The sequence below is a fragment of the Bos indicus genome, chromosome 2 (genome assembly GCF_029378745.1).
Source record: "Bos indicus isolate NIAB-ARS_2022 breed Sahiwal x Tharparkar chromosome 2, NIAB-ARS_B.indTharparkar_mat_pri_1.0, whole genome shotgun sequence".
NCBI lineage: Eukaryota > Metazoa > Chordata > Mammalia > Artiodactyla > Bovidae > Bos > Bos indicus.
This window is the reverse complement of record NC_091761.1, coordinates 20,874,703-20,900,794: the sequence shown is the minus strand read 5'-3', so window position 1 is coordinate 20,900,794 and position 26,092 is coordinate 20,874,703. Positions and strand designations below refer to the sequence as shown.

Sequence of the window (26,092 nt, the reverse complement as noted above, 5' to 3'; positions counted from 1 at the left end):
TGTATTATGACAATTTATTTTTATGATATGAAAACACCAAAATAACCAGCAGCAGATTCCTACATAGTACTTGGACAACTACCCTAGTACTAAAAAAAAAAAGACACTGGCCTTCTTTATCCAGGGAAGGGAGATGAAAAAAAAGGTTAAACATACAACTCACAACCCTCAAAGATTCTACAAGAGTAGAAAAGTCCCATAATATTTCCCCACTGCAAATCCACTCAAACAGCAGCAAACTGAGAGATGATTTGGGGGTGGGGAAAAAAAAAAGTACAGAGGAAGAAAACAGGACACAGGAGAAGGAACTGCAGAGATAAAGACTAAAACTCTGTAGGAAATCTATTAATTTTCTTAAATGGTAGATATCTGTAAAAGTATATGTAATTTTCAAAGTGTAAAAGTTGTAAGAATGAAAATACAGTCCCTTACTTCATAATAAAACTTACTAATACCCCTTTGTGGACAACAAATTCTTCTTTTGGTTTTTATCAGAACAACTGGTGGAGAAAAGGAGCTGTCAAACAATACACATTTCTAACTGTCAAGTCTTCAAGACTTAAAAAGACAGACTATAATACAGTTAGCTATTTTTTAAAGAGAAGTTAAATGAAATTCTTTTAAATAGCTAATTCTTTAAAATAAAATTTAGGAAAAGAACTAAAGTACTTCTGGAATATGTGTTCTAGTTATCCCAATAAAGATGTTGCACTCCCAATAATTAAACATAACTTATGACAATACAATAACTTGTTTGTCAAGATATTAAGGATATTTCTACTGACTCCTATACTTTGAGAATAGTGGCATAGTCTCCATTTGCCCCTTCTCGGAAATCATCCAAACAGAAGGGAAACAAAAACACAAATTCATTTTCTGATAAAATTAAGATAAGCTAAAACTCATCTCTCAAAATATGTGAATGGGCTCCCCAAAACAATAGAGATCATGCTGGGGCTCAAAAGAATAAAAGCAGAGAAGGAAAACTGCTTATCTCACTAAAAGACAGGAAGATAAACTTCTCAAAGTGTAAAGGTTAGAACTCATGTTTATTACAGTGAGAACAAGATACACATGCTACAAGCAGAAATTCCCCAGTTTGGTTCCAACAGTGAAACAGAAAAATCAGGGCTTAAAGAGAAATCACTCATAAATACCCTATTTACAAAGAATATTCTGTTTCTATGGCAGCATGGCAGAGAAGTTTTGAATTATGAAAAATTTTATACACAGTTGCCTAACCTTATTAGCCAGAGACAAATAAAAGCTGAACAAACTAACATACTAAACCCTGGATCATATGGAAAATTATAGATAGCCTAAAATGTAGGAAGACTTGCCTCTATACTCTCACATAAACCTCTTACAAATAACTGGACGAAAGTAAAGTAAACATACCACCTACCTATAGATTTTGTTTGTAAGTTATAAAAACCAAAATCAAAATAGAAAATTATGTTTCAAAACTTAGACCAACATCTTTCATTTAAATGAATGTAAATGAACTAAGCTCACCAGAGCAAAAGAAGAAGACTTTCAGACTAGATCATAAAATAAAAACCAACCCTATAATGTAAACTGACACCTAAAACTAAGTTTTTTGAAGGTTGAAAATTAAACAATGGACAAAAAATATAGTAGGCAAATACACACAAAATAAGGTTTGATCATAATATGACACAAAATTAAATTCAAGACTACCCCCCCAATCAAACAAAGCTTCAAACTAGAAAAAGGTTATTTTATAGCATTAAAAAGGATGAAGTTTCTTTCCAACAAATACAGCTGAAGCAACTGAGCATCCACAGGCAAAGAAAGCAAGCAACAGACAGGATCTCAATGGAACCTCACATCTTATATTTAAAAACAGGCTCAAAATGGATTATGAACTTAAATGTAAAATGTTAGAAGGAAAAAAGCACAGCAAATAAAGAAGAAATTCTTCAAGACCTACAGCTACAGGGCAGTTTTTTGTTTTTAACTTTTTGTCTTGCATTGAGATATAGCCATTAACAGTATTGTGATACATTCAGGTGAACTGCGAAGGGACTCCACCATACACATACACATATCCACTCTCCCCCAAATCCACCCTTACCATCCAGGCTGCCACGTAACACTGAGCAGAGTTCCATGTGCTATACAGTGGGTCCTTGTTGGTTATCCATTTTAAACATAGCAATGTGTACATGTCCATCCCAAACTCCTGAGGTATCCCTTCCCCCGTCCTTCCCGCTGTCAAACATAAGCTCGTTCCCTAAGTCTGAGTCTGTTACAGAGGGGTTCTTGATAACGAATGCACAATCCATAAAAGGAAAATTGTAAATAATAAATTTGGCTCTGTGAAAAACCGTTTATAAGGATGAAAAGACAAACTACAGACTGGGAAAAAATATTTTAAAACCATATATCCAACAAAAAACTTCTATCTAAAATACATAAAGAACTTTCAAAACTCAACAGCAAAAAGACTAATAATTCAATTAGAAAATCAGACAGCAAACATGAATAGAAATTTCACTGAGAAGATGATACAAATCGAAAATAAACTCATGAAAATATGTTCAACATCACAGCCATCAGGGAAATGTAAGTTAAAACCACAGTGATCTATCAATCCACACCTATCAGAATGATCAAATTAGAAAACAGTAAACGCTGGCAAGGATGCAGAGAAACTAGACCACTTAAACGTAACAGTGGGAGTGTAAAAAGGTACCTCTACTCTGAAAAAAAAAAAAAAAGCCTGTGGCTCAGATGGAAAAGAATCTGCCTGCAGTGCAGGAAACCCAGATTCAGTCCCTGGGTTGGGAAGATCCCCTGGAGAAGGGAATGGCAATTCACTTCAGTATCCTTGCCTGAAGAATTCCATGGACAGAGGAACCTGGCAGGCTACAGTCTATGGAGTCTCAGAGAGTCGGACACAACTGAGCGACTGAATACACACACACTCTGAAAAAAAGTTCAGCAATTTCTTATAAAAGTAAACATGTATTTACATGTGGCTCTGACATTACACTCAGGTATATACACCAGAGAAATGAAAACTTACATTCAGACAAAAACCTGTACACATATATTCATGGAAGTCTCATTTGTGAGAGCCAAAAACTGGAAAACATCCAAATGTCCTTCAACAAGAATAGGACTAACAAACTGTGCTACATTAATGCCATGAAATACTACTCAGCAATAAAAAGGAATTATTGTCATACTTAACATTTTGAATGGATCACAAGAATATAACATTTTGGATGGATCTCAAGAATATGCGGAGTTTAAAAAGCCAATTCCAAAAGGTTATATAGTATGTGATCCGATTTTATAATATTCTTGAAATAAAATTATAGAGATGGAAAACAGATTGGGGTGGCAGGGGTTAGGAATGGGGCAGGTGGAAGAGAGCTGTTATGACTATAAAGGGGAAGCAAAAAGGAACTCTGCACAATTCTGGATCTAAATTGTGGGATAGTTATATGAAGCTACACATATGATAAAACTAAACAAATATAAAATACATACACACAAATGAGCATATGCAAAACTAGTGAAATCTGAATAGGCTCTATGAATTGAACCAATAACGATATCCAGCTGTGTTATTTAACTATAGTCATGCAAGATGTAACCACTGGGGAAGCTAGGTGAAGGAGAAATAGGACATGCTTGTATATCTGTTTTTTCCAATTTTCTATGAATCTGTGATTATTTCAAAGTAAAAAGTATTTTTTAAAGGATGTGCTTTCAGTTTAGGAATATCTACTCATCAAATAGAAAAGTATCAACATTCATATAAAGGAAAACTAAAGGAAATATAGCAAGAAGTAAAAGTACATTGTTACTAGGATACAGAAGACCTATATAACACAGCAAGGTCATTTTCACTGATACTATCAAACTCTGTGTATGTGGGAAAAAAACACTATCTTCAGGTATTCATGAAACACAGCAAGTAACCAAACAGCATGCCACCAAAAAGTCTCAATAAGATCAAAGAAGTAGAAATATTATTAAACAACATTCTCTGAAAGAAATACATTAAAACTAGAAATAGGGTCTTGGTTCAAAATGGCGGAGTAGAAGCATGTGTGCTCATCTCCTCCTGCAAAAGCACCAAAACAGCAACTAACTGTTGAACAACAATCGACAGGAGGACACTGGAACTCACCAAAAAAACAGATACCCCACGTCCAAAGACGAAGAAGCCACAGCAAGACAGTGGGAGTGGAGCAGCACCATCAATGAAACCAAACCCCACACCCACTGGGTGGGTGACCCACGGACTGGGGAACTGTAATACCAAAGAAGCTTTTCCACTGTTGTGAAGGTTCCGAAACCCATGTTAGGCTGCACAGCCTGGGGATCTGACAAAGGGACTGGGAATCCCCAAGAAATCTGGCCTTGAAGGCCAGTGGGATTTGATTATAGGACTTCTATTGGACTGGGAGAAAGAGAGACTCCAGTCTTGAAATGCACAAACAAAATTCTGCATGTACCAAGACCCAGAGGAAAGGAGCAGAAATCCCACAGGAGACTGAACTACCTGCTCGTGCTGAAGGGTCTCCTGTGGAGGCCTGGGTTGGCAGGAACTTACCACAGGGACACTGGCAGCAGCAGGCCAGGAAGGTCCTTCTTGGCATAAGTTCTCTAGACACCAGGGCTGGGTCGCCTCAGGCCAAACAACTACCAGGGAGGGAGTGCAACCCCACTCATCAGTAGATAATTTAATTAAAGCTTTACTGAGCAAGGTCCTGCCCACCAGAGCAAGACCCAGTTTTTCCCATTGCCAGTCCCTCCCATCAGGAAGCTAACATAAGCTCTTAGCCTCATCCATCAGAGGGCAGAAGGAAGAAGCACAGTTCCACAGCAGCTAAAACAAAAACCATATTATAGAAAACTAACCATGATGAAAAAGCAGAAAGTTATCTCCTAGATGAAAGGACAAAACCCCAGAAAAACAATTAAATGAAGTAGAGATAGGCAACCTTCCAGAAAAAGAATTCAGAATAATGACAGTGAAAATGATCCAGGAGCTTGGGAAAACAATGGAGAAGATGCAATAAATGTTTACCAAAGACCTACAAGAACTAAAGAGCAAACAAACAAAGATGAATAGTATATTGAAGAGAAGTGAAGTCGCTCAGTCGTGTCTGACTCTCTGCAATCCCATGGACTGTAGCCTGCCAGGCTTCTCCATCCATGGGATTTTCCAGGCAAGAATACTGGAGTGGGTTGCAAGGAATCAATAGCAGAATAACTGAAGCAGAAGAACAGATAAATGACCTGGAGGACAGAATGGTGGAAATTACTGTTGCAGAACACAATATAGAAAAAAGAATGAAAAGAAATGAAGACAGCCTAAGAGATCTCTGAAAGTGAAAGTCACTCAGCTGTGTCCAACTCTTTGTGACTCCATGTCCATGGAATTCTCTAGGCCAAAATACTGGAGTGGGTAGCCTTTGCCTTCTTCCAGGGGATCTTCCCAACCCAGGGATCGAACCCAGCTCTCCCACATTGCAGGCAGATTCTTTACCAGCTGAGCAACCAGTGAAGTCCTAGGGGACAACATTAAACACATCAACATTCACATTATAGGGATCCCAGAAAGAGAAGAAAGAAAGAAAGGACCTGAGAAAATATTCGAAGAGATAATAGCTGAAAACTTCCCTAACATTTGAAAGGAAATAGTCAACCAAGTTCAGGAAGCAGAGTTCAGGCAGGATAAACCCAAGGAGGAACACATTAAGGCATACGGTAAACAAACTGACAAAAATTAAAGACAAAGATAAAATATTAAAAGCAACAAGGGGGAAATGACAAATAACATAAAAGGGAACTCCTATCAGGCTATCAGCTGATTTCTCAACAGAAACAAGCCAGAAGGGAATGGCACAACATATTTAAAGCAATGAAAGGGAAGAACCTACAACCAAGAATACTCTACCCAGCAAGAGTCTCCTTTAGATTTGATGGAGAAATCAAAAGCTTTCCAGACAAGCAAAAGTTATGAGAATTCAGCACCACCAAACCAGCTTCACAACAAATGCTAAAGGAACTTCTCTAGGCAGGAAACGCAAGAGAAGCAAAAGACCTACAGAAAATAAATCCAAAACAATTAAGAAAATGGTAACAGGATCATACAGATCAATAATTATCTTAATTGTAAATGGATTATATGTATCAACAGAAAGACACAGATTGGCTGGGTGGATGAAAACATGTGCATGTATGCACTTTCACTTACATCACTCTGCTTGATCTTCCAAATTGTATGTAATTATTTTATACTGTTAGATCAATCATGTTCCCATTATGGCTTGCAACTATGACTATCTTTTATTTTTCAACTATTGATTGTGAAAACTGATAAATATATTTTATTATTGTAAAAAAAAAAAACTGCCAATAATAACTAAGCCAAAAAACCAAACATACAAATACACCCTGCCATCTAGAAATAACCCTTAAATTATAAAAACTTATAAAAAAATGCAATGATGTCTTAAAATAACCAAAGTAAATACACATCACCACATATTAAGTCCTGTGGGATAAAACTAAAACAGTCAGAAAATACCATGGCCTCAAATATATGCACCGTGTATTGTGTTAAGAAATAAGAATGAAAATAAATATATTAAAGCATTAATTTTGAGTAACAAGAATAAAGTAAACCTAAGCATGAAAAAATAATTAATAAAAAGAAGTCATTTTTTTAATCTGGTTCTTTGGAATAAAACAGCTAATAAAAACAATTCAATCAAAAAAGAATTACAAATATACAAAATAAGAAACAATAAGGAAGCAGCAATCATAGCTACAAGGAAGATTTTAAAAATCAATTAGAGACAGTGATTACTACTATTACAACACTGCAAATATATTTTAAAACTGCAGAATGATTAACAAAAGTAACCTTGGAAGAGAGAGAAAGCCTAAAAAATTAACTACTATTGAATTTTAAAAGTTGTTAAGAGCTAGCTGCTATTAAAAAACACAAAGCCCAAAAGATTTCAAATGGAATACTACTAAACCTGTAAAGGACAAATACTGCCAGTACTATTTAAACTGTTACAGACCATTTAAAAAGAAAGAAAAGCTTTCTAATTTTTTACAAAATGACTGCAACTAAGAAAGTAGAAATTTTCCTAGAAATCAACATTTTGGCATTTGAATTCAATATTTAATATGATCTATCATATAAAGAAGTGTAAGATGAAAAATTATCTGGCTATCTCCATAGATGATGAAATAGCATTTAACAAAATTCAATAATCTTTCTTAAAAAAAGCTAAACAATATACAAAAAGCTAGAAAATTCCTTAACATAAAATATATGTCTCAAACCAAAAGTCAGAATAATGCCCAATGGGGAAATTAGAAGCATTCCGAAAGAACAAGTCAAGGATGACAACTATCTTCTCTGTAAGTTAACACTGTCCTGCAAGTATTAGCCAACACAATTAGGAAAGAGGGGGGAATATTCTGAAAAGAGTCAAAAAATCTAAAAGGAGGTGGTAAAATTATTGCTATTTACAAATAATAAGATTGCATACTTGTAAACTCTCAAAGAATCAACTAAAATATTTATTAGAAACTGTTCACCTGAAACTATCACAATATTGTTAGTAGGCTACACCCTAATACAAAATAAAAAGGGTCAAAAAGTAAAATTTTAAAAAGAAACAATAAGACAATTATTATGGTTGAATACAAAACTAGTACAGAAAATCAGTTAAGTTCATATACACAATCAGTTCTAAGATAGTAATACTAAGACATACTAAAATCCCTTAACTCATATTCATTAAATTATTTCTGTTGTTCCTTTCTGAATGAATCTGATGTTATTTGAAAAGTAAGTCGGAATGAATTTCTGTTGAATATTATCAGTGACTTGCACTGTAAATTTATAAAGGTGCTCTAACATGAAAAATTGGAGTTTCAATAAAACAGAACTACACCTTAGATTCAGTAAACATTTTAAATCCTTCATAGTAAGTGTTTTTACTGTACTGAATTTAAAAATGATAAACGTTAAAATGCAGCAGAATGTCTAAAACTCAAACAACATAAACCTTCCTCATTTTTACTGAAGGATTAACATTCCATAAATCTCTGATGATTTTTTAGCAATAATCATATACAAAGGAGTTTTTACTTATTTGGTCCTTTTTGCCAAATTTAAGTGCTTTCTTTCTAACAACTGCACAAAACCCATCCAATTTATTGAAATGTTTTAAGATGAGACTTAGCAATATATAAAGCTAAAAGTGAAAAAATACAGATCTCAGTATTTATAACTATGTTGACTATTTTGTCAGTTTATTTAATCATCAAAGGGTTTAGCAAGAGTTATTTTCACATTCAAACAAAAATAATTTATATTGGTATAATGAACAAGCTTTATTTTTTTAAGAAAATAATTTTTTTATTAAACAATGTTGAGTAGAATTATTTTTTTAATTAACTAATTGGAGACTAATTACAATATTGTGGTGATTTTGGCCATACATTGACATGAATTAGCCATGGGTGTACATGTGTCCCCCCTCCCTCCCCATCCCATCCCTCAGGGTTGTCCCAGTGCCCTGGATTTGAGTGCCCTGCTTCATGCATCGAACTTGAACTGGTCATCTACTTCACATATGGTAATATACATGTTTCAATGCTATTCCCTCAAATCATCCCACCCTCGACTTCTCCCAGAGTCCAAAAGTCTGTTCTTTATATCTGTGTCTCTTTTGCTATCTCATATATCGGGTCATTGTTACCATCTTTCTAAATTCCATACATATATACAAGCTTTATTTTTTTTATTTTATTTTATAATGGAAAGGGAGATATAACTCAATACCATTTTCCCCCAATGAGTTGAAATGTTATCTTTATCATGTATAAAAACCATATGCAATAAAAATTCCTTTGGAGATTTATTTCTGGATTCTTGTGTCTCTCTTCCTTTGGTCTGTGTCTCTATTTAGACCAAACTTTTACTTAATGAAATTTTATAATACATCTGAAGCCTGGTAGACCTCTGCTCCTTTTCTAGATTTTTCAAGACATTTTTATTTGCTTACTTTTCCATTAAAAATTATGGAATAAGTGTACCAAGATTTTTAGTCTTTTTATTGTGATTACACATTTTTAGATTAATTTAGGGAGAACCAATCTCATTACAATACTGAATCTCCCTATCCAAGAATAGGATTTGTCTCTTAATTATGTCTCAGTACATAATTCTTTAAATACAAAATTATATCAAGTGAATATCTATGTTTTAATAGCTATCAATATTATAAAAGGGATGCCTGCAAAATTATTTTCTTACCTACAAAAACTAAGTAGTCTCCTTGAGTAAATATCAAGAGGTGTTCAGATACCTTCTTCTTTACAACTATAGTTGATGAGAGATACTTTATTATATTGACTATGCCAAAGCCTTTGACCGTGTGGATCATAACAAACTGTGGAAAATTCTTAAAGAGATGGGAATACCGGACCACCTGACCTGCCCTCTGAGAAATCTGTATGCAGGTCAAGAAGCAATAGTTAGAGCTGGATATGGAACAGACTGGTTCCAAATCGGGAAAGGAGTACATCAATGCTATATATGGTCACCCTGCTTATTTAACTTCTATGCAGAGTACATCATGAGAAATGCTGGACTGGATGAAGCACAAGCTGGAATAAAGACTGCCGGGAGAAATATCAATAACCTCAGATATGCAGATGACACCACCCTTACGGCAGAAAGCAAAGAAGAACTAAAGAGCCTCTTGATGAAAGTGAAACAGGAGAGTGAAAAAATTGGCTTAAAACTCAACATTCAGAAAACTAAGATCATGGCATCTGGTCCCATCACTTCATGGGAAATAGATGGGGAAACAATGGAAACACTGACAGACTTTATTTCTGCGGGCTCCAAAATCACTGCAGATGGTGACTACAGCCATGAAATTAAAGAGACGCTTGCTCCTTGGAAGAAAAGCTATGGCCAACCTAGACAGCATATTAAAAAGCAGAGACATTACTTTACCAACAAAGGTCTGTCTAGTCAAAGCTATGGTTTTTCCAGTAGTCATATATGGATGTAAGAGTTGGACTATAATGAAAGCTGAGTGCCGAAGAATTGATGCTTTTGAACTGTGGTGTTGGAGAAAACTTGAGAGTCCCTTTCACTGCAAGGAGATCCAACCAGTCCATCCTAAAGGAAATCAGTCCTGAATATTCATTGGAAAGACTGATGCTGAAGCTGAAACTCCAATACTTTGGCCACCTGATGTGAAGAACTGATTCATTGGAAAAGACCCTGATGCTGGGAAAGATTGAGGGCAGGAGGACAAGGGGACAAAAGAGGATGAGATGGCTGGATGGCATCACCAACTCAATGGACATGAGTTTCAGTAAGCTCTGGGAGTTTGTGATAGACAGGGAGGCCTGGTGTACTGCAGTCCATGGGGTCGCAAATAGTCACGACTGAGCGACTGAACTGAACTGAACTTTATTATACTCGATACTTTATTATTAGAGTTCATGAAACAAACTTTTAACTTTCCTTAAAAGGCTACAAATTATGTCTGTTAGCTATCTAGATGGATTGAGGAAATATATATCACAAGCTGTTGGGAGAAGATAAAGTGGGAAAGAGGCATAAAAATTGTATCAGTATAAGATCAAAGCTCTATCCTCAAACAGCTTTCAAGCAGAAAACTAAGAAAACATAGCAAACAGCACAAAACCACCTTCCTCAGTTACTCTGCTTAAATTCTCCCCTTCATAAATTCATTTTAAGAGGAAAACACACATACAGGGAAAGAAAACATGGTTAAATCCTATGGGGAAGTCAACATTTTATGCTAATTGGTCTCTGAAATGATCTTTTGAATGGAATTTCTAGAAAGGTTTAACTAGTAAGAATAAGGTATCCAGAAATAAAAATTTATAAGGTTGCTCAAAGAGTTAGTTAAGGATAGAGATGAACTTTACGGTTGTTCACTCAAAAAATGAGCCAGCTCCCAAGGTAATGCATGTATCAGCCAGCAAAATGTAGAAATATAAAAATTTAACTGTAACCCAAACCTTCCCTCACTATGGAGCACGCAGTCTTAATAATTCCTATGAAATCAGTTCACCTTACTTTCAGTTTTAGTAACAGTTAAAGAGACCAGAGAAATATAAATATATTATCATATCTGAAAAGCAGAAAAACAATAGATTGGAATCTCACCAAGTCCCTCCATATTACATCCTAAAAAGAAGACATAATAAAATATTCTATAATAAAAGATAATTGGGGAATAGTTATGATTAGGCAATATATGCTCAGTCCAAAATCTATAACTTCTCTGCAAGTAAAAGCATTTGGGAAACTTGGAATGCAGAAGCAGCAGTCACTTCTTGTAGTTATTAGGTAGATGTCTAAACTTTACAATCAATGTAGACAGTGATGAGAGTGAAGCAATGCATTTTATTGCTTCTTCTGCCTCCATTTCTTTAAGCAAAACCTGGTTAAGACCTCAAAAAAAAAGTTTCCAAAGGAAAAAAACCTCAAAAAAAAAAAAAGAAGTTTCCAAAGAAAAAAAGTCCAGGGGTAAGCTTGGGCAACAGCTCACATTACACTCAAAAGAAAATGTCCTGTGGTGAGTCTTCTTTCTATTTACCACATTCACTCTCAGGTTGCTGTATTTTATTTCATGCTTTTTTGACTGTCATCAATCAGAAGGACAATTCTATTCTTTGTTGGATAACTGGGCTATGCTTCCAAAAGTGACGAGCACACTGAAATAGAAACTGCAGCAGAGAACCAGGTCACAGATGTGAATGAGAGAGTGAGAAATAGCTCTGAAGTGTAACATGCCAAGAAATACTAGATGTAGCTGATGCAGAACAAGCAAAAGGACACAGTAAGGATAACAAAGTTTCATACTCAAAGAGTGGAAAGATCAAATGGAAGAAATAACAAACATTTTTAAAGAAACTAAGTATTTTTTACTTTTAAAAACAGTGTATGATTTATTTGGGAAAAAAAGTCTTCTGAGTCAAAATAGCTGATGACAATCTATGGATAGGCACTGGAATTAACACAGTAGAGTTCCCTGCCAGGCGTTCTTTTACAACTAGATAAAAAATCTTTTATAAGCAGAAAATCAATTTTTATATGGAAATGGATGTCAAGTGAAGTTTAAGTATATAAAGACACTTAAATCAACTAATATTTCCACTTACTCACTTTCTAAATTTTTCTCTCTTCATTTAAAGGGAAAAAAATAGGAAGGAAACAAGGGAAAGAAGCTCAGCATTATGAAATCTGTGACTACATGTGGGGTTAAGAAGCATTCCAATAGATTTCAAAAGAGAAGAAAAAACTTTTAAATGGCAGAAACAACTATTTTGTAATATGCATGCACTCGATTTTTGGCTCTTTAACCTACACACAAAGTTAAAATTGTATCAGCTCTAGGAGTTCCTAAAGACTAAACCAAACATGTTTACTATAGAAGTCCCAAAGAAAAAGATCCTACCCACCAAATGTCAAAGCAAAAAACTTGTTATCACCCTGATTCCTCCTTTTCCCTTACCTTCCATTTCTTCCCATCAAGTTGTCTCAGTTTCACTTCCAAAATATTTCCAAATCATTGTTCATCTCTACTGTCACTGGGAAGTCTAATCCACCTTCATTTTTTAATTAAACTTCTATAACAGCCTCTGAGCTGATCTCCTGGTTTCTACTCTTGTCCTCCTCTTACTCCATCTCCCTACGACAGCACATATGATCTTAACTTAGATATCATCATGCCATTTTCTACTAAAACCTTTACACATTTACCATTTCACCCAAAATGAAATTCAGACTCCTCTCTGTGATCTCCATGACCTAGACTGTGCAAGCTCACCTTGTATTGCTCTTCCTCTCCATTGCTCATCCTCTCCTCACACATTCCAGATATACCTATGTTTTTGATTCTCGCCTAAGTAATACTCTCTCATACTTCACAGCCTGTGCATTTTCTTTTGGAAAGATCTTCTTGGAATTGTGTTTTTCATTTGAAGAATACATTGATATTAAAAATTCAAATAACACCAAAAAAGCAAATGGAAAGAAATGACTACTTAAAATTCCAAAGCCTAGAGAAAATTACCATTATTATTTTGAGGATAATCCTTTCCTATATCTCTCTGTGGGTATACATGCTATTCTACATTGTATATATAAATAATCTTCCATATACTCCAACTGTTTCCATACTGGTTCTCTCTCATACTTTAGTTCTCACTTCAAATACCAGGTCCTCAAAAGAGGCCTTCTGGACCATCCTGAAGTATCCTACTCCTCTCTATCACATCACCTGTTTATTTCCCTCATTGCACTTATCTTTCTCTAAATTAACTTTGTTTGTTTACTTGTCTCTCATTTTTTGTCTGTCCAACCCCAACAGAATGCAAGCTCCATGACGACAAAGATCTTATTGCTGGGGGCTAGCTCCAAACCTAATACACTGCAGGTACTCAATATTTACTGAATAGACAAATGATGGCTTTGACTAATATTTATATACTTCCAAATCCTAAATTTGTACCTTCTATTCAAATTTCTCTCCTGAACTTCATAGTCATACTTAACCATCCTACTTGGCAGCTCTATCTGGATAGAACACAAGTATTTCGGTCTCAGTGGGTCAACTACCTGCTCGCTCTCATGTTGTTGCTTATTCAGATGAATGACACTACCATCAGCCAAATTTCCCAAGCTATGAACTTCAATTTTATCCTTGATGCAATTCACCCCCCCAACCCCATATCCAACCAATCACGAAGAACCTCTCCATATTACCTCAATTCTACCTCCTAAATCTCTTCAACCCATCCACTTCATTCAGACCATCTGTTCCTCTTCAATGCTGCTACCACCATTCAAGTGCAAATTACCACTATGTCTCTCTCGGACAGCTACAATAACCTTTTATCTTGCTGCTCCAGATTCATTCTTCAGTTTAGTTCAGTTCAGTGGCTCAGTCGTGTCCGACTCTTTGCGACCCCATGAATCGCAGCACGCCAGGCCTCCCTGTCCATCACCAACTCCCAGAGTTCACTCAAACTCATGTCCATCGAGTCGGTGATACCATCCAGCCATCTTATCCTCTGGCGTCCCCTTTTCCTCCTGCCCCCAATCCCTTCCAGCATCACAATCTTTTCCAATGAGTCAACTCTTTGCATGAGGTGGCCAAAGTACTGGAGTTTCAGCTTTAGCATCATTCCTTCCTTCTTACTCCCTTCTAATTTACTCTCCATGCTGTAGCCTTAGTGGTATTTTCAAGATAACAATACAATCATGTCATACTTCTTAAAAGTCTTCAGTGGCTGCCCACTATTCTTAGATTAAAAGCTAAAATCCTTATCATGGACTATAAGGCCCACAAGAAATATCCTTCGCCTAATTATCCAGATTTTTCTCCATAATCCAGTCTTCAGCTTTCTTTCACTTCTTTAAACCTACATGCTCTATCTTCCCTTGGCGTCTTCACACATGCCATTCCTTCTGCCTACTACACTACCTACCATATCACACAACCCTTGCTACACATATTCAACCTTCAGATCTCAAATTCAAACATCACTTCCTCAGGAAGGCTATGGTAGGCAGAATTCCAAGATACCCACCCTCTCTCTCCAACATTTCCATTCTCTGGTTATACAAACAGTTATCTAGGTACTGCTATGAAGGGGCAGACCACCTGACCTGCCTCTTGAGAAATCTGTATGCAGGTCAGGAAGCAACAGTTAGAACTGGACATGGAACAACAGACTGGTTCCAAATAGGAAAAGGAGTACGTCAAGGCTGTATATTGTCATCCTGCTTATTTAACTTCTATGCAGAGTACATCATGAGAAACGCTGGGCTGGAAGAAGCACAAGCTGGAATCAAGATTGCCGGGAGAAATATCAATAACCTCAGATATGCAGATGACATCACCCTTATGGCAGAAAGTGAAGAGGAACTAAAAAGCCTCTTGATGAAAGTGAAAGAGGAGAGTGAAAAAGTTGGCTTAAAGCTCAACATTCAGAAAATGAAGATCATGGCATCCGGTCCCATCACTTCATGGGAAATAGATGGGGAAACAGTGGAAACAGTGTCAGACTTTATTTTGGGGGGCTCCCAAATCACTGCAGATGGTGACTGCAGCCATGAAATTAAAAGACGCTTACTCTTTGGAAGGAAAGTTATGACCAACCTAGATAGCATATTCAAAAGCAGAGACATTACTTTGCCAACAAAGGTCCATCTAGTCAAGGCTATGGTTTTTCCAGTGGTCATGTATGGATGTGACAGTTGGACTGTGAAGAAGGCTGAGCGCCGAAGAATTGATGCTTTTGAACTGTGGTGTTGGAGAAGACTCTTGAGAGTCCCTTGGACTGCAAGGACATCCAACCAGTCCATTCTGAAGGAGATCAGCCCTGGGATTTCTTTGGAAGGAATGATGCTAAAGCTGAAACTCCAGTACTTTGGCCACTTCATGCGAACAGTTGACTCACTGGAAAAGACTCTGATGCTGGGAGGGATTGGGGGCAGGAGGAGAAGGGGATGACAGAGGATGAGATGGCTGGATGACATCACTGACTCAATGGACGTGAGTCTGAGTGAACTCTGGGAGTTGGTGATGGACAGGGAGGCCTGGTGTGCTGTGATTCATGGGGTCGCAAAGAGTCGGACATGACTGAGCAACTGAACTGGACTGAGCTGAACTGAACTGATGAAGGGGCTTTGCAGATATAATTATTACTCAATTGATTTTAAGATAGGAAGATTAACATGGATTATCCTGGTGGATCTAATATAACCAGCTAAGCCATTAAGCAGAAGTTTCTCCCAATCAAGGGCAAAATAGGAAATCAGAGGCAGAGAGAGCAGAAGTCAGGCAACACCTCGTTTGGGCCTAGAAGCAGATTCTTCCCACCAGAGACTCCAGGCCAGCTGATAACTGATTTAAACCTGTAAGACCCTAAGCAAAAAGTCCAAACTACCTGGACTTCTGACTTACTTCTGTGATATAATAAATGGTATTACTTTAAATCACTAAATTTGTGGCAGCAGTAATAAAGAAAACAAAGGACTGACCCCCACCTCCACCTCTCTGACCCCCACCTCCACTCCAGACTGTGTTAGGGATCCTGTCAAATGCTCCCAGACCATTTGACACTCTCATAATACTCATTATACTTAAGTTAATGTATGCAGTCTAAGATCTATGGACAAAGGTTTAGTGTTTTTGTGTACCATACACCACAATAATCCAACATCTACACAATTGGTACCTATAAACATTTGCTGACTGAACAAATTTTTCACTCAACTTTCTGTCAAAATTTTCAATCATGACTCATCTCCTGTAAAGTACTATATTACAAAATATTTCTATACTAAGAGTCAATTGCTTTATAGCAGTTACTAAAAAGAGGGGAACAGCAGGAGAATGGAATACATTCAGAATCACTGGAGCAATTGTTCTTTTTGTTTTATAAGCGTTCCCTCACTTACCATTACCCACAATCAGAAATGCCCACTCCATGCCCAATACTCTTAGGAAGCATGACCATCTATTAGAGAATCACAAAAAGATTACCATATAGAACCATTATTATAAATGTCACTGGGTCATATTCCTCAAGTACACTGGACTGTAAATAAAAGTTTAGAACAACTGTTCTACTTTTTTAAAGAAACAGTTTTCAAATTGCAAAAAAAAGGAAATTTATTCAATCTGCAACAGTACTATATTTCATAATAAAAAGAAACTGACTATATTAAAACTATCTAGTCAGAAAGAAGAAAAGTCAACAAAAAGAATATTTTACTTACATTAACGGGAAAGCAAAAAATGGGAGTGTCATGGCAAGTCTTGCTGTAAGTTCATCCGGAAGATACCATAAGTATACAATTAAACATGTAAATAGATAGAGGACTGAAGAGTACAGAATTAATCTTCCAACCCATAATTTTTGTAATCTCTGATTTTTTTCCCTAAATTCTTCCAATGCTTGAATTTCCTGTGAAGAGAAAAATTCATAAAGAAAGTAAACTGTTTAAAAAAAATTTAACATGATAGAGAAGTTACAGAGAAACAACCCTTAAAATTCAATGAAATATAATACCTTGATATTTGAAATAGAACATAATATGAAAAGACAATTAAAAATGAAGTTTAAAATATATTAAAATGCCTATAATGATTTGACAAATCTTTTTATGGAAAATATTTAAAAATAATATTTGATAACCTATCAAACTAGCAAAGCTCAAGAGGTATAAAATTGGCATCAATATTCAGTATTTGTTAAAACAAACAAGTAGTAACTCTCTTTGTATAAGGCCAAACAAAAAGTAACTATAAAAAGGATTAATAAAAATTGAAACAGTGATCCATACTAGATTCCCTCAATCTATTCATCATTCTCAATATTCCCAAGGAATAAGTATTTTTTATGATAGAAACTGTAAAAAGCTGTGAAGTTTGCAAGCTGATATAAATAGTTTCAGACTATTTTATAATCTACTTATCTATGATGGTGTAACATTGATTTACACTATTACTTGACACAGAGTTCTTAAGTCACTGATAAGACTTTGGACTTTAACATGAACGTTCTCAGGCTTACTGTATATCACCTCTAAATTCCCATACCAGATCTAGTCTCCAAAGTAATATATACTAAAATAATATTTAGATAACACCCCAGAGCCAAAGAACATACCTTATCTATATTTTCCAGAACCTCTACAGTTGAAGGTTTCGTCTGTTATATAAACAGAAATAGGAGACAGCATTAAAGCTTGTTATCACTAACTTGGAAACACTTTGACTTTTTTAATCATAAAAGAACATTTTAATCCAAAACTAAGTTTTTTCAATATTATCAAGCAATATGTATTCCTGTTTATTTACAAATGAGATTTAGATTTAAATAAAAATTATAAGTATAAACAAAGTTACACAAGACTAAAGAAATAAGATGCTCCTATTTAACTTATTTTTAGGCCCAAAAGTACTTTCAACTCTGTAGCTCAATTTTTACTCTCGTTAACCCCAATCAAACATACTTAGAAATTATTGAGGATTAATTCGTTTAAATTTTCCTTTAAGGAAAATTTTCTTAGATATGATTATTCAAAAGAATTATATTATTATTATAAATTATTAATTCTAAATAATTATATTAAATTATTATAACTATAAATTCTATTTAAAAATTCAAAACTAAAGATGTTCTGATCTACTATTGCTATAAGTTCACTTAGGATGCTGGGGGTCAAAAATCAATAAGCTACCTTCATTCTGAATTCCTAAAGTACTTTTCTGAAGATCAGATTTTTAAAGGGCATCTAAGAATACTTCATTACAACAGAGCTTGTTTTTCAGAGACATTTTTTATATCACCTAGAATAAAAATCAGCCAAAATGGCTCACATAACACTTGAAAAAATAATTACTAATTATATACTCAACCATCTAACAGGGTAATGATAATCAATTCATTGCAGCACCCACAGGAATTGTTAATATTAGATTAAACCATATGAAATTGCTGTTTATGGAGTCAGAACTGTTGAAGACTGGTAATTTCATATGGTTCAACCTAACAAGAAAGATAAAGGAAGAACAGATAAATTCAATTATCAGATTTTAAAGGGGGGCGGGGTGGACAGTATCAATAAAATGTCAATCCAAAGCAAAGCAGTTCCAGCAATAGTTCAAAAACTAAACTGTATGTCAAGTACTGCTAGATTCCGTTACTACGGTAAAAAGGAGTAAAAAAAATAAGCAGTTTGTCCTAGACTACATTACCTTCCCTTATTTTAAAGAAGAGCATTTACCAATATATTTTATAACCCTAAATTTAAAGACTTAGCCAATAAAATAAAACTCTATTTTTAATTGTGTTTAACCTAGTAGTTCCTAAAAGTACATCTAGTATCACTTCAGTAAATATTTGTGATAAGCTTTAAGCAAAAAGATACAACCTATAAAAACATTAAGTACTGCATAGAATAATTTCAACTATCTTTCAAGTAAGACTGAAATTTAGGTGCTATGAAAACAATAAAAGATAATCATTTGTACATGAAGGTATAAAGAGAGAAATAAAAATAATTCGTAAGTCAAAGTGAAATAATCCTGTTAAACAGAGACATGAGACACCTATAAAGCAAGTATAACCATTAAAGTCCAAATAAAAAACAAATTCACAAGAAGGAAAAAAAAAATTGAATAGAGTTAGGGATAATATTAAACTACTACTCAAGTTTACACCACAAAGATCTTTACAAATAACTTGATGGGACACTTTTACATTAGACTAGGAACTGTTGTAAAGAAAACTAACTTACCCTCCATCGAGAAAATAATCCACCCATTTTTCATTTGTAAAAACTGGGCACAATAATAAATATCATCAGTTGTCCAAAGGAATTCACAGCTAGAAATAAAGAAATTATTTTTAAAGTTTAAGTTAAATACACAGCATACTCACTATAAAATTTAAATGCTGCAATACTATAAAATAAATAAAATACTATAAAATATTAATTTCCTTGGATTTCACTTATGTGAGATTTTAATTCAGATAGACTTGCAGATAGTCCACCTTTTAAAAAATCTTTCTTTCAAGGCAGAACATATTTAAAAGTGAAAATAATGCTGGAAGGACTTTTTAAGTAGCAAGGCATTTTAAAAGTGTATATTTATACCACTTTGCAATTTTCTGTTCCTTAAAGTAGGTCCTCTATGTTGTTCTTACAAGAAAAGTTCTGCTATACTTTTATTCTACATTCTTAAATACAGCCATATCTATCATTTGGCTGTCTCCCAACTAAACTAGTTATTTGGAGTTAGGGGTGCTCTACAATGTTCAGAAATAACATCACTTTACAATAATAGAAAGTCAACTGGATTCTGAGTAAGAAAATAAGGGTTACAAGGCTACCTGTGACAATGAGCATATCATTTAATGTTTCTGAGCCATAATTTCTTTTCTGTACATTAAAGTTAATAGTAGTATCACTTTTCACAGGATAATCTTCATTACTACCATTTTACAGATAAGAAAATTAAGTAGAAAGAAATCAAGTCATTTGTCCATAACTCAGAAGAAACATTACCCAAAGGAACTCTATCTTCAGACTTCTGATCTGTCTAGAACCAGTCAACACCCAAATAAGCATTTCTCTCTGAAACTCTGAGTCCCTCAAGTTAGTTAAAGTGTCATGTCAGGCAGTTGTATCTCCTATCCCCATCTTTTGGTTGTTTTTCTATGAGTCTCAAATGTATGCAATTCTCCAGGCAAGAATACTGGAGTAGGTTGCCATTTCCTTCTCCAGAGGATCTTCCCAACCCAGGGATCAAACTGGCATCTCCTGTGTTGCAGGCAGTCTCTTGAATTGCTGGTAGATTCTTTATCACTAAGCCACAAGGGAAGCTATATTAAATATTACCATACATTTAAAAAATGTATCAGCAATATTATAACCTAAATCAATTTACCAGTCAATAATTATATAATTTTTAATTCTTTTAAATTCAAATAGTTGAATTATATTTTCAAACTTACATATTTTTACAAGGTTACAGTTATATTCTACCAATATAAAACTGCTTCATTTCCATGCAAAAAAGTTAGGCCATAATTCTTACATTTTTTTAAACCAATAAATGTAATCACAAAATAATGCCAGTACCAAGTAAGTACATACACTCTGAAATACTATTTTTAGATTGGAATTAGCATAAGGCATGCCTACCTTGAACTTTCTCGGTTACAGAAGTAACAAAAAATCTAATTATAAAACATACAAAGTGACTTTTATGGACAGAAATATCTATCATCTATCCTAAAAATTTCTGCAGTTTATAAATGTAATCAATGCTATAAAGTCACATTTAAGTTGCAATCTAAATATTATTATTAATCTTTCAATAGTAACTCAGTATTCAAATTTCTAAAATGTGGTTGTAGGAAACACAGGAACTTTAATGAATAAAACTAAAAATTTCTAAGCTAAGACATTAAATAGATCTTAAAACCATATATGCTAAAAATCACCAAGACACGTGACTGGGGAGGGAAGATTCAGATGAACCACTTAACTTGTATACTTTCAAAGTATACATTATCCCACGTATGCATGGTGTATAGGACAGTGATTTGTATACAACTGACCTACACATTCTGGTTTGAAACAGTGACGTGCCTCCAAGTTTATAGCTACCATAAACTAGATATTTTAACATTTGAAATTAATGACAATAATATTTAAACGCTGAGTACTCAATCTTCTAGCAAGCCATAAAACAAATGTTTTTCATAAATTTTGTCATTTAGATACTATTATCAATCTGTTTTACAAATGAGGAAACTGAGGCTACAGAAGTGAAATAATTTACTAAGTTCCCAAAGACAGTAAGTACTAATAGAAGACCCAGACACAGTATTTTACTTTTGATTTTTTAAAAAGCAACAAGTTAGGGGTAGGGGATTAAGAAGTACAAACTACTATGTATAAAACAAATAAGTTACAAGGATATATTGTACAGCAAGGGAATATAGCCAACATTTTATAACTATAAATCGAGAATAATCTTTAAAAATTGTAAATCACTAAGTTACATACCTGCAATTTATATGATATTGTAAATCATCTATAGTTCAATAAAAAAGGCCAAAAAAATAAACAAGTTATTTCCAATAACTCAAAATCAGAAATAAAATCTTTCTGTAGATTACACTGAATTATTTGTACGTAAAAGCACCTCAGACATTCTCAAACATCTGGTAAACAGGCTTACTGCAGTGGAAAGTTATAAACACAAGATCCAGGATTGGTACAGTGTATCATGTAGCCCAATTCCTTTATTTGATTAAATTTGAGTGCTTAAGTCTATACGGAAGAGAAGCTAAATGATGTGCCAAAATCATGTACCTCCAGGTAGGGGCAGAACTGGTACAAGAAGTCTTCAAGTACTACTTCTACTTGTTTACTGCATATCACTTTTAAAATACATGTCATATGAAATATATGCATAATACTACAATTAATACCAACTTTCACATCAATTATTTGCTTGAGAATTGTTTTGGTATTAATGAAACATTAACATTACTATGAAACCTTGGGCAAATAAAGTACTTAACCTCTCAGTTACTCATTATCTTCATCTGCAAAACAGTGATAGATAAGAATCCTCTCAAATGTTAAAAAGCATTCTAAAGGATTTACAACAGTGTCTGACACATCCTAATTTCTCAACACAAATTGTTTTTTTACTGCTGTGGGTGTTGCCTTTCTCCAGTCCATCTCTGCTTCCTTTCAACACAGGGAAAATACATGAGAATCAAACTACTAGCATTTTTTTCTGAAGCATAAATCGATTTGCTTGCCCTTGAGTGGACAGATGGTTCAATCTCAACTGGCCTATTCTAAGAACTCTTCTATGAACATGTACAAAGAGTCTCCTTCCACTTTGATATAATGGGACCTGACATGACCATAAGAGCTGGGTGCATCTAATGTGTTTTTCAATAAATAACAATGCCCACCATATTATTCGAATGCTTTCTACTAACTGCTATTCACACTCAGGTTTAGGTGTCAGAATTTAAAATCTTGAGACATGTTATTCTTAAATTTTCAGCTTACTTCAAGTCATATTGAAATAAGGCAATAAAAAAGGTCTGGATTCAAAATATGACTCAACCACACACTAGCTATGCGATCTTGGATAAACTAAACTCTCTAAGCCTCAGTTCAGCATTTGTTTAGCTGTGAAAGTACACTTCACATAATTGTTGTATAAGTTAAATGAAATCATACATTATTTGGCACAGTGTTCAACAAATAATGAAGTGTATAATAAACTATAGAACTTATTACTACTATTACCAGAAAACACATGTAGTACAGCAGTACTTCTCATATGGAACACATTTCTTTCTACTTTCTTATAAAGAAACTGTTTCATAATTTTAAAATTGGAAAACAAAATTAGTTTGCATTTTAAACTGAAAGTGTATTGCTCTCGTTTCCTCCAATATTAAAAAAAAAGCAAAATACTCTAACAACTCTTCCATTAAAATAACCCTATAGGGCCTTTAACAGCAAAGGAAGTTTAGTTTTATCAAGTTCCAAACTTAAGTAAAAACTATTCAGTCACCATCAATAGAAACCTCTATAACACACTGGACTATTCAACTTGAGATTAAAAGGGTTTGTTCTAGAACTCTAACTCCCGAATATCCTAACTGAAAGGACAATTCTGAAATATCCCAAACCACATTTATTGCTCAAAAATAAAATTACTGAAAAGAAGTACACTTCTAAAAGTGTACTTTTATTATTTAATGATTAAGTTCTAGTCTTCACGGTAAGTCAATAGTCATTCTAAACTAAATACTACTCAAAAAATGACTATTTGATTGGAAAGATTTCTATAACAAATCATACCTGTTGTAAGCCATTTCTTCCTTAAGAAAGAATATTTCAAGTTAATAATATATGAACACCAAGGTTTTTAACAGTATTGGGCTCATCCCAGTAGATGACAGAAAAACTGAAATTCTAATTGTAAATGCATCACTCGTTTAAAAATGTGTTCAAAATCAACTTGATTCTCCTAAAACTAAACTACGGGGGCTGCTGAGGACAAGAAATTAGCATTCCTTGCCAGTTTGAACATATCCCTGAAGCGAAGCTTACTCACAACCACACAAACTGCTGTTGAATTTTGTGTGGTGACAATTTTGTCAACAGTGACACCCAGGCCACAGAGAAAGGAGAAAACAGTCGACAATGGGCACCACAAACCAGAAGCCTACTGGGAAAAACGGAAAATGGAAAATTCAGTGAGTCATAGATTTTACTTAGTACAGCGAGAGCACCATCAGCAAAACTGAGAGCACCAATCCCAACTTTCTCTTAATCCCCATACACAATATTCAGGAATTAAAACTATTGATGCGGTTTAGAGTTGCTCTTCTTCTGCCAGGCCTATGACACCCACGCAATCTCGCCCTTCCCTTCACCCCACCATCTCTCAAATAAGTACAACGGCAGAAGAGAGGCTTCTCTAAGCAGCACATAATCCACGCCCACAAGCCTGGGCCGAGCAGTATGACACTGACAGTTTTCGGTCCCTCCCGATCTCTCCCACTCGCGGCGCCTCTGCACAACTCAGCAAAAGATGACAAGGGTAGAACCCACGCAGAGCGATGGCCTACTGTAGGACCTTCTGACCCTTCGCTCGGACAGAGAGGTGGGCCAAAGGGATGGTGCGCCGCTCAACCCAGCCACCGCACCACCACCCCCGCCTCGAATCTCTGAAAAAAGGCTGGGGAACCAACTCCCCTCCGGGGACAAAAAGGGGTCTCCAACACTCCAGAGCCATCCCAGCCACTGGACCGGGAAACCAAGGGGATCAGGCGGTGAGAAGGGGTCAGCACCCAGCCGGGCAGGAGCTCGACTAGCCGCCGCCGCGCAACTGGTAGGCCACTCGGCATAAGGCGGAGGCGCCTGGGAGAGGCAAGCGAGATAATCGGCAGCGTATTTCCCAGGGAAAAGCTCAGCGCGCCTCCCTTCTGCCGAACCTTCCCAATGACCCTCATTTTGAACCCTCTACCTTCAAGTAGAAACGGGCAAAGCCCGGCGCTGGCGTCCACCTCTGCCAGTTTCAGCCACCACCCCGCAGTCCGCCTCCAGAGCGGACAGCACCAGCCAGTGACAGAGATATGGGCCCGGCCAACTCCTTCCCATCAAACCCCGCGCTCCCTCCGCCGGCCAATCAGCGCCGTGGCCGGCGCGCGCCGCTCCCTCATCACGTGACCGTGACTAGGGTGGGCAGTTGGGGGAAGAGGCAGACGGTTGGCGGGAGGCGGTCTGTGCATCCCTGTGGCTTCCGCAGCCAAATGGGGTGCTCGTCGTCGCGTCTCACAGGTGGAGAGTCATTTGTTTTGACTCTTACCAATAATTACTTCTTACTCCTCCTCTGCCTCCTGCTTTTCTTTTGGAACCTGTTCTGCAAAGTCTCACTGGCTAAAGAAAACCCCCGAAATTGGTCCGGATGGCCCTAGACCGCCGCGAGAGAGAGGAGTGGGTTTGACGGTGGAGATAGGTGCACCTGGACACGAGCCCGCCCTGAAGAGTGCGGGATCAGCTGTCATCCAGCCGGCAACGGAGCCAGTTAACTACACAGCTTAGGAGAGACGGGTTCCCAACCAAGCTAGTGAAGAAATTCAGCCTGGACTCCAGGAGTGCTTGAGACTTATGACTCATGGACTTGAAAAAGGGTCCTTTGATGACTGGGCCGCTTACCTCACCATTATGTGGTAAACGTCAACTGCCCGAGGATGTTGCTTTCAAACCGGTGGCTTAACAACATAAACTGAGTTTTCTATCTTAAAACGCTTAAGAACACTTCCTTGGCAGGTCTTGGTACTAGGCCCACGAATAAATCACCTAGGTTTTATTTGCCTCAGATTTTAAACGTTGGCTAAAGCACATTAAATTTACTAGTCAACTGAGAGTGACAAGTCTCAATAACAAATAGTACTTGAATCACACAAGGTAATGTTGGAGAAGCATAGAGAAACTTCAGCATAAGCTCTTGTCACGATTTACGCCTGTGTTCAAACATTTTTCATGGAACTTCTATTTTGTTCAGTTATATACACATTTTAAGTGCCCATGGTATTTTAAAGAGTATAATCGTTGTATTATGCTATGTTTAAACTTTGACAACCAAACAGGTAAATTACGAAAAGAAAGCAAAGTATTTGGTTGGTAAGAATAATTGATTATACTGGTAGCTACCAGATAGTTCACTGTAGAGTTGCTTAACTGCTAAAATGTTTAGTTACAGATTTGTAAATGTGAAGGGAAGGAAACCAAAGTTTCTTCTTATGCTCTGGGTAAGACACATTACATATCTAAAAGAAAATGAAACATTTCACTTATTTTGGTATGGAAATTTAAACATTTTGTTATTCATCCTTTCTTATTTTAAAGTTTAAAAAAAAGGCAACTTAGAGAATGAACTTTTGGTTACCA

General features: G+C 35.8%; 1 protein-coding gene across 5 annotated transcripts in view; it reads right to left on the bottom strand.

The window, feature by feature from the left end:
* Nucleotides 1-24,822, bottom strand: part of LNPK (lunapark, ER junction formation factor) — a 98,006-nt gene extending 73,184 nt beyond the window's left edge. For 4 of the 5 annotated variants that reach the window (XR_011570762.1, XM_019970477.2, XM_019970485.2 and 1 more), the window contains exons 1-4: nucleotides 24,666-24,822; nucleotides 19,385-19,473; nucleotides 17,752-17,793; nucleotides 16,859-17,046 (exon numbers count right to left, since the gene is read on the bottom strand). Coding sequence is in view for 4 of the 5 variants with exons in the window: in XM_019970477.2 (XP_019826036.2) it covers nucleotides 16,859-17,046; nucleotides 17,752-17,793; nucleotides 19,385-19,411 (257 nt within the window). In the remaining variant the exon portion in view is untranslated. Of the gene's footprint in view, nucleotides 1-16,858; nucleotides 17,047-17,751; nucleotides 17,794-19,384; nucleotides 19,474-21,664; nucleotides 21,693-24,665 lie in introns of all 5 variants that reach the window. The other variant, XM_070803127.1, reaches the window with a different exon arrangement.
* Nucleotides 24,823-26,092: the final 1,270 nt, after the last annotated feature.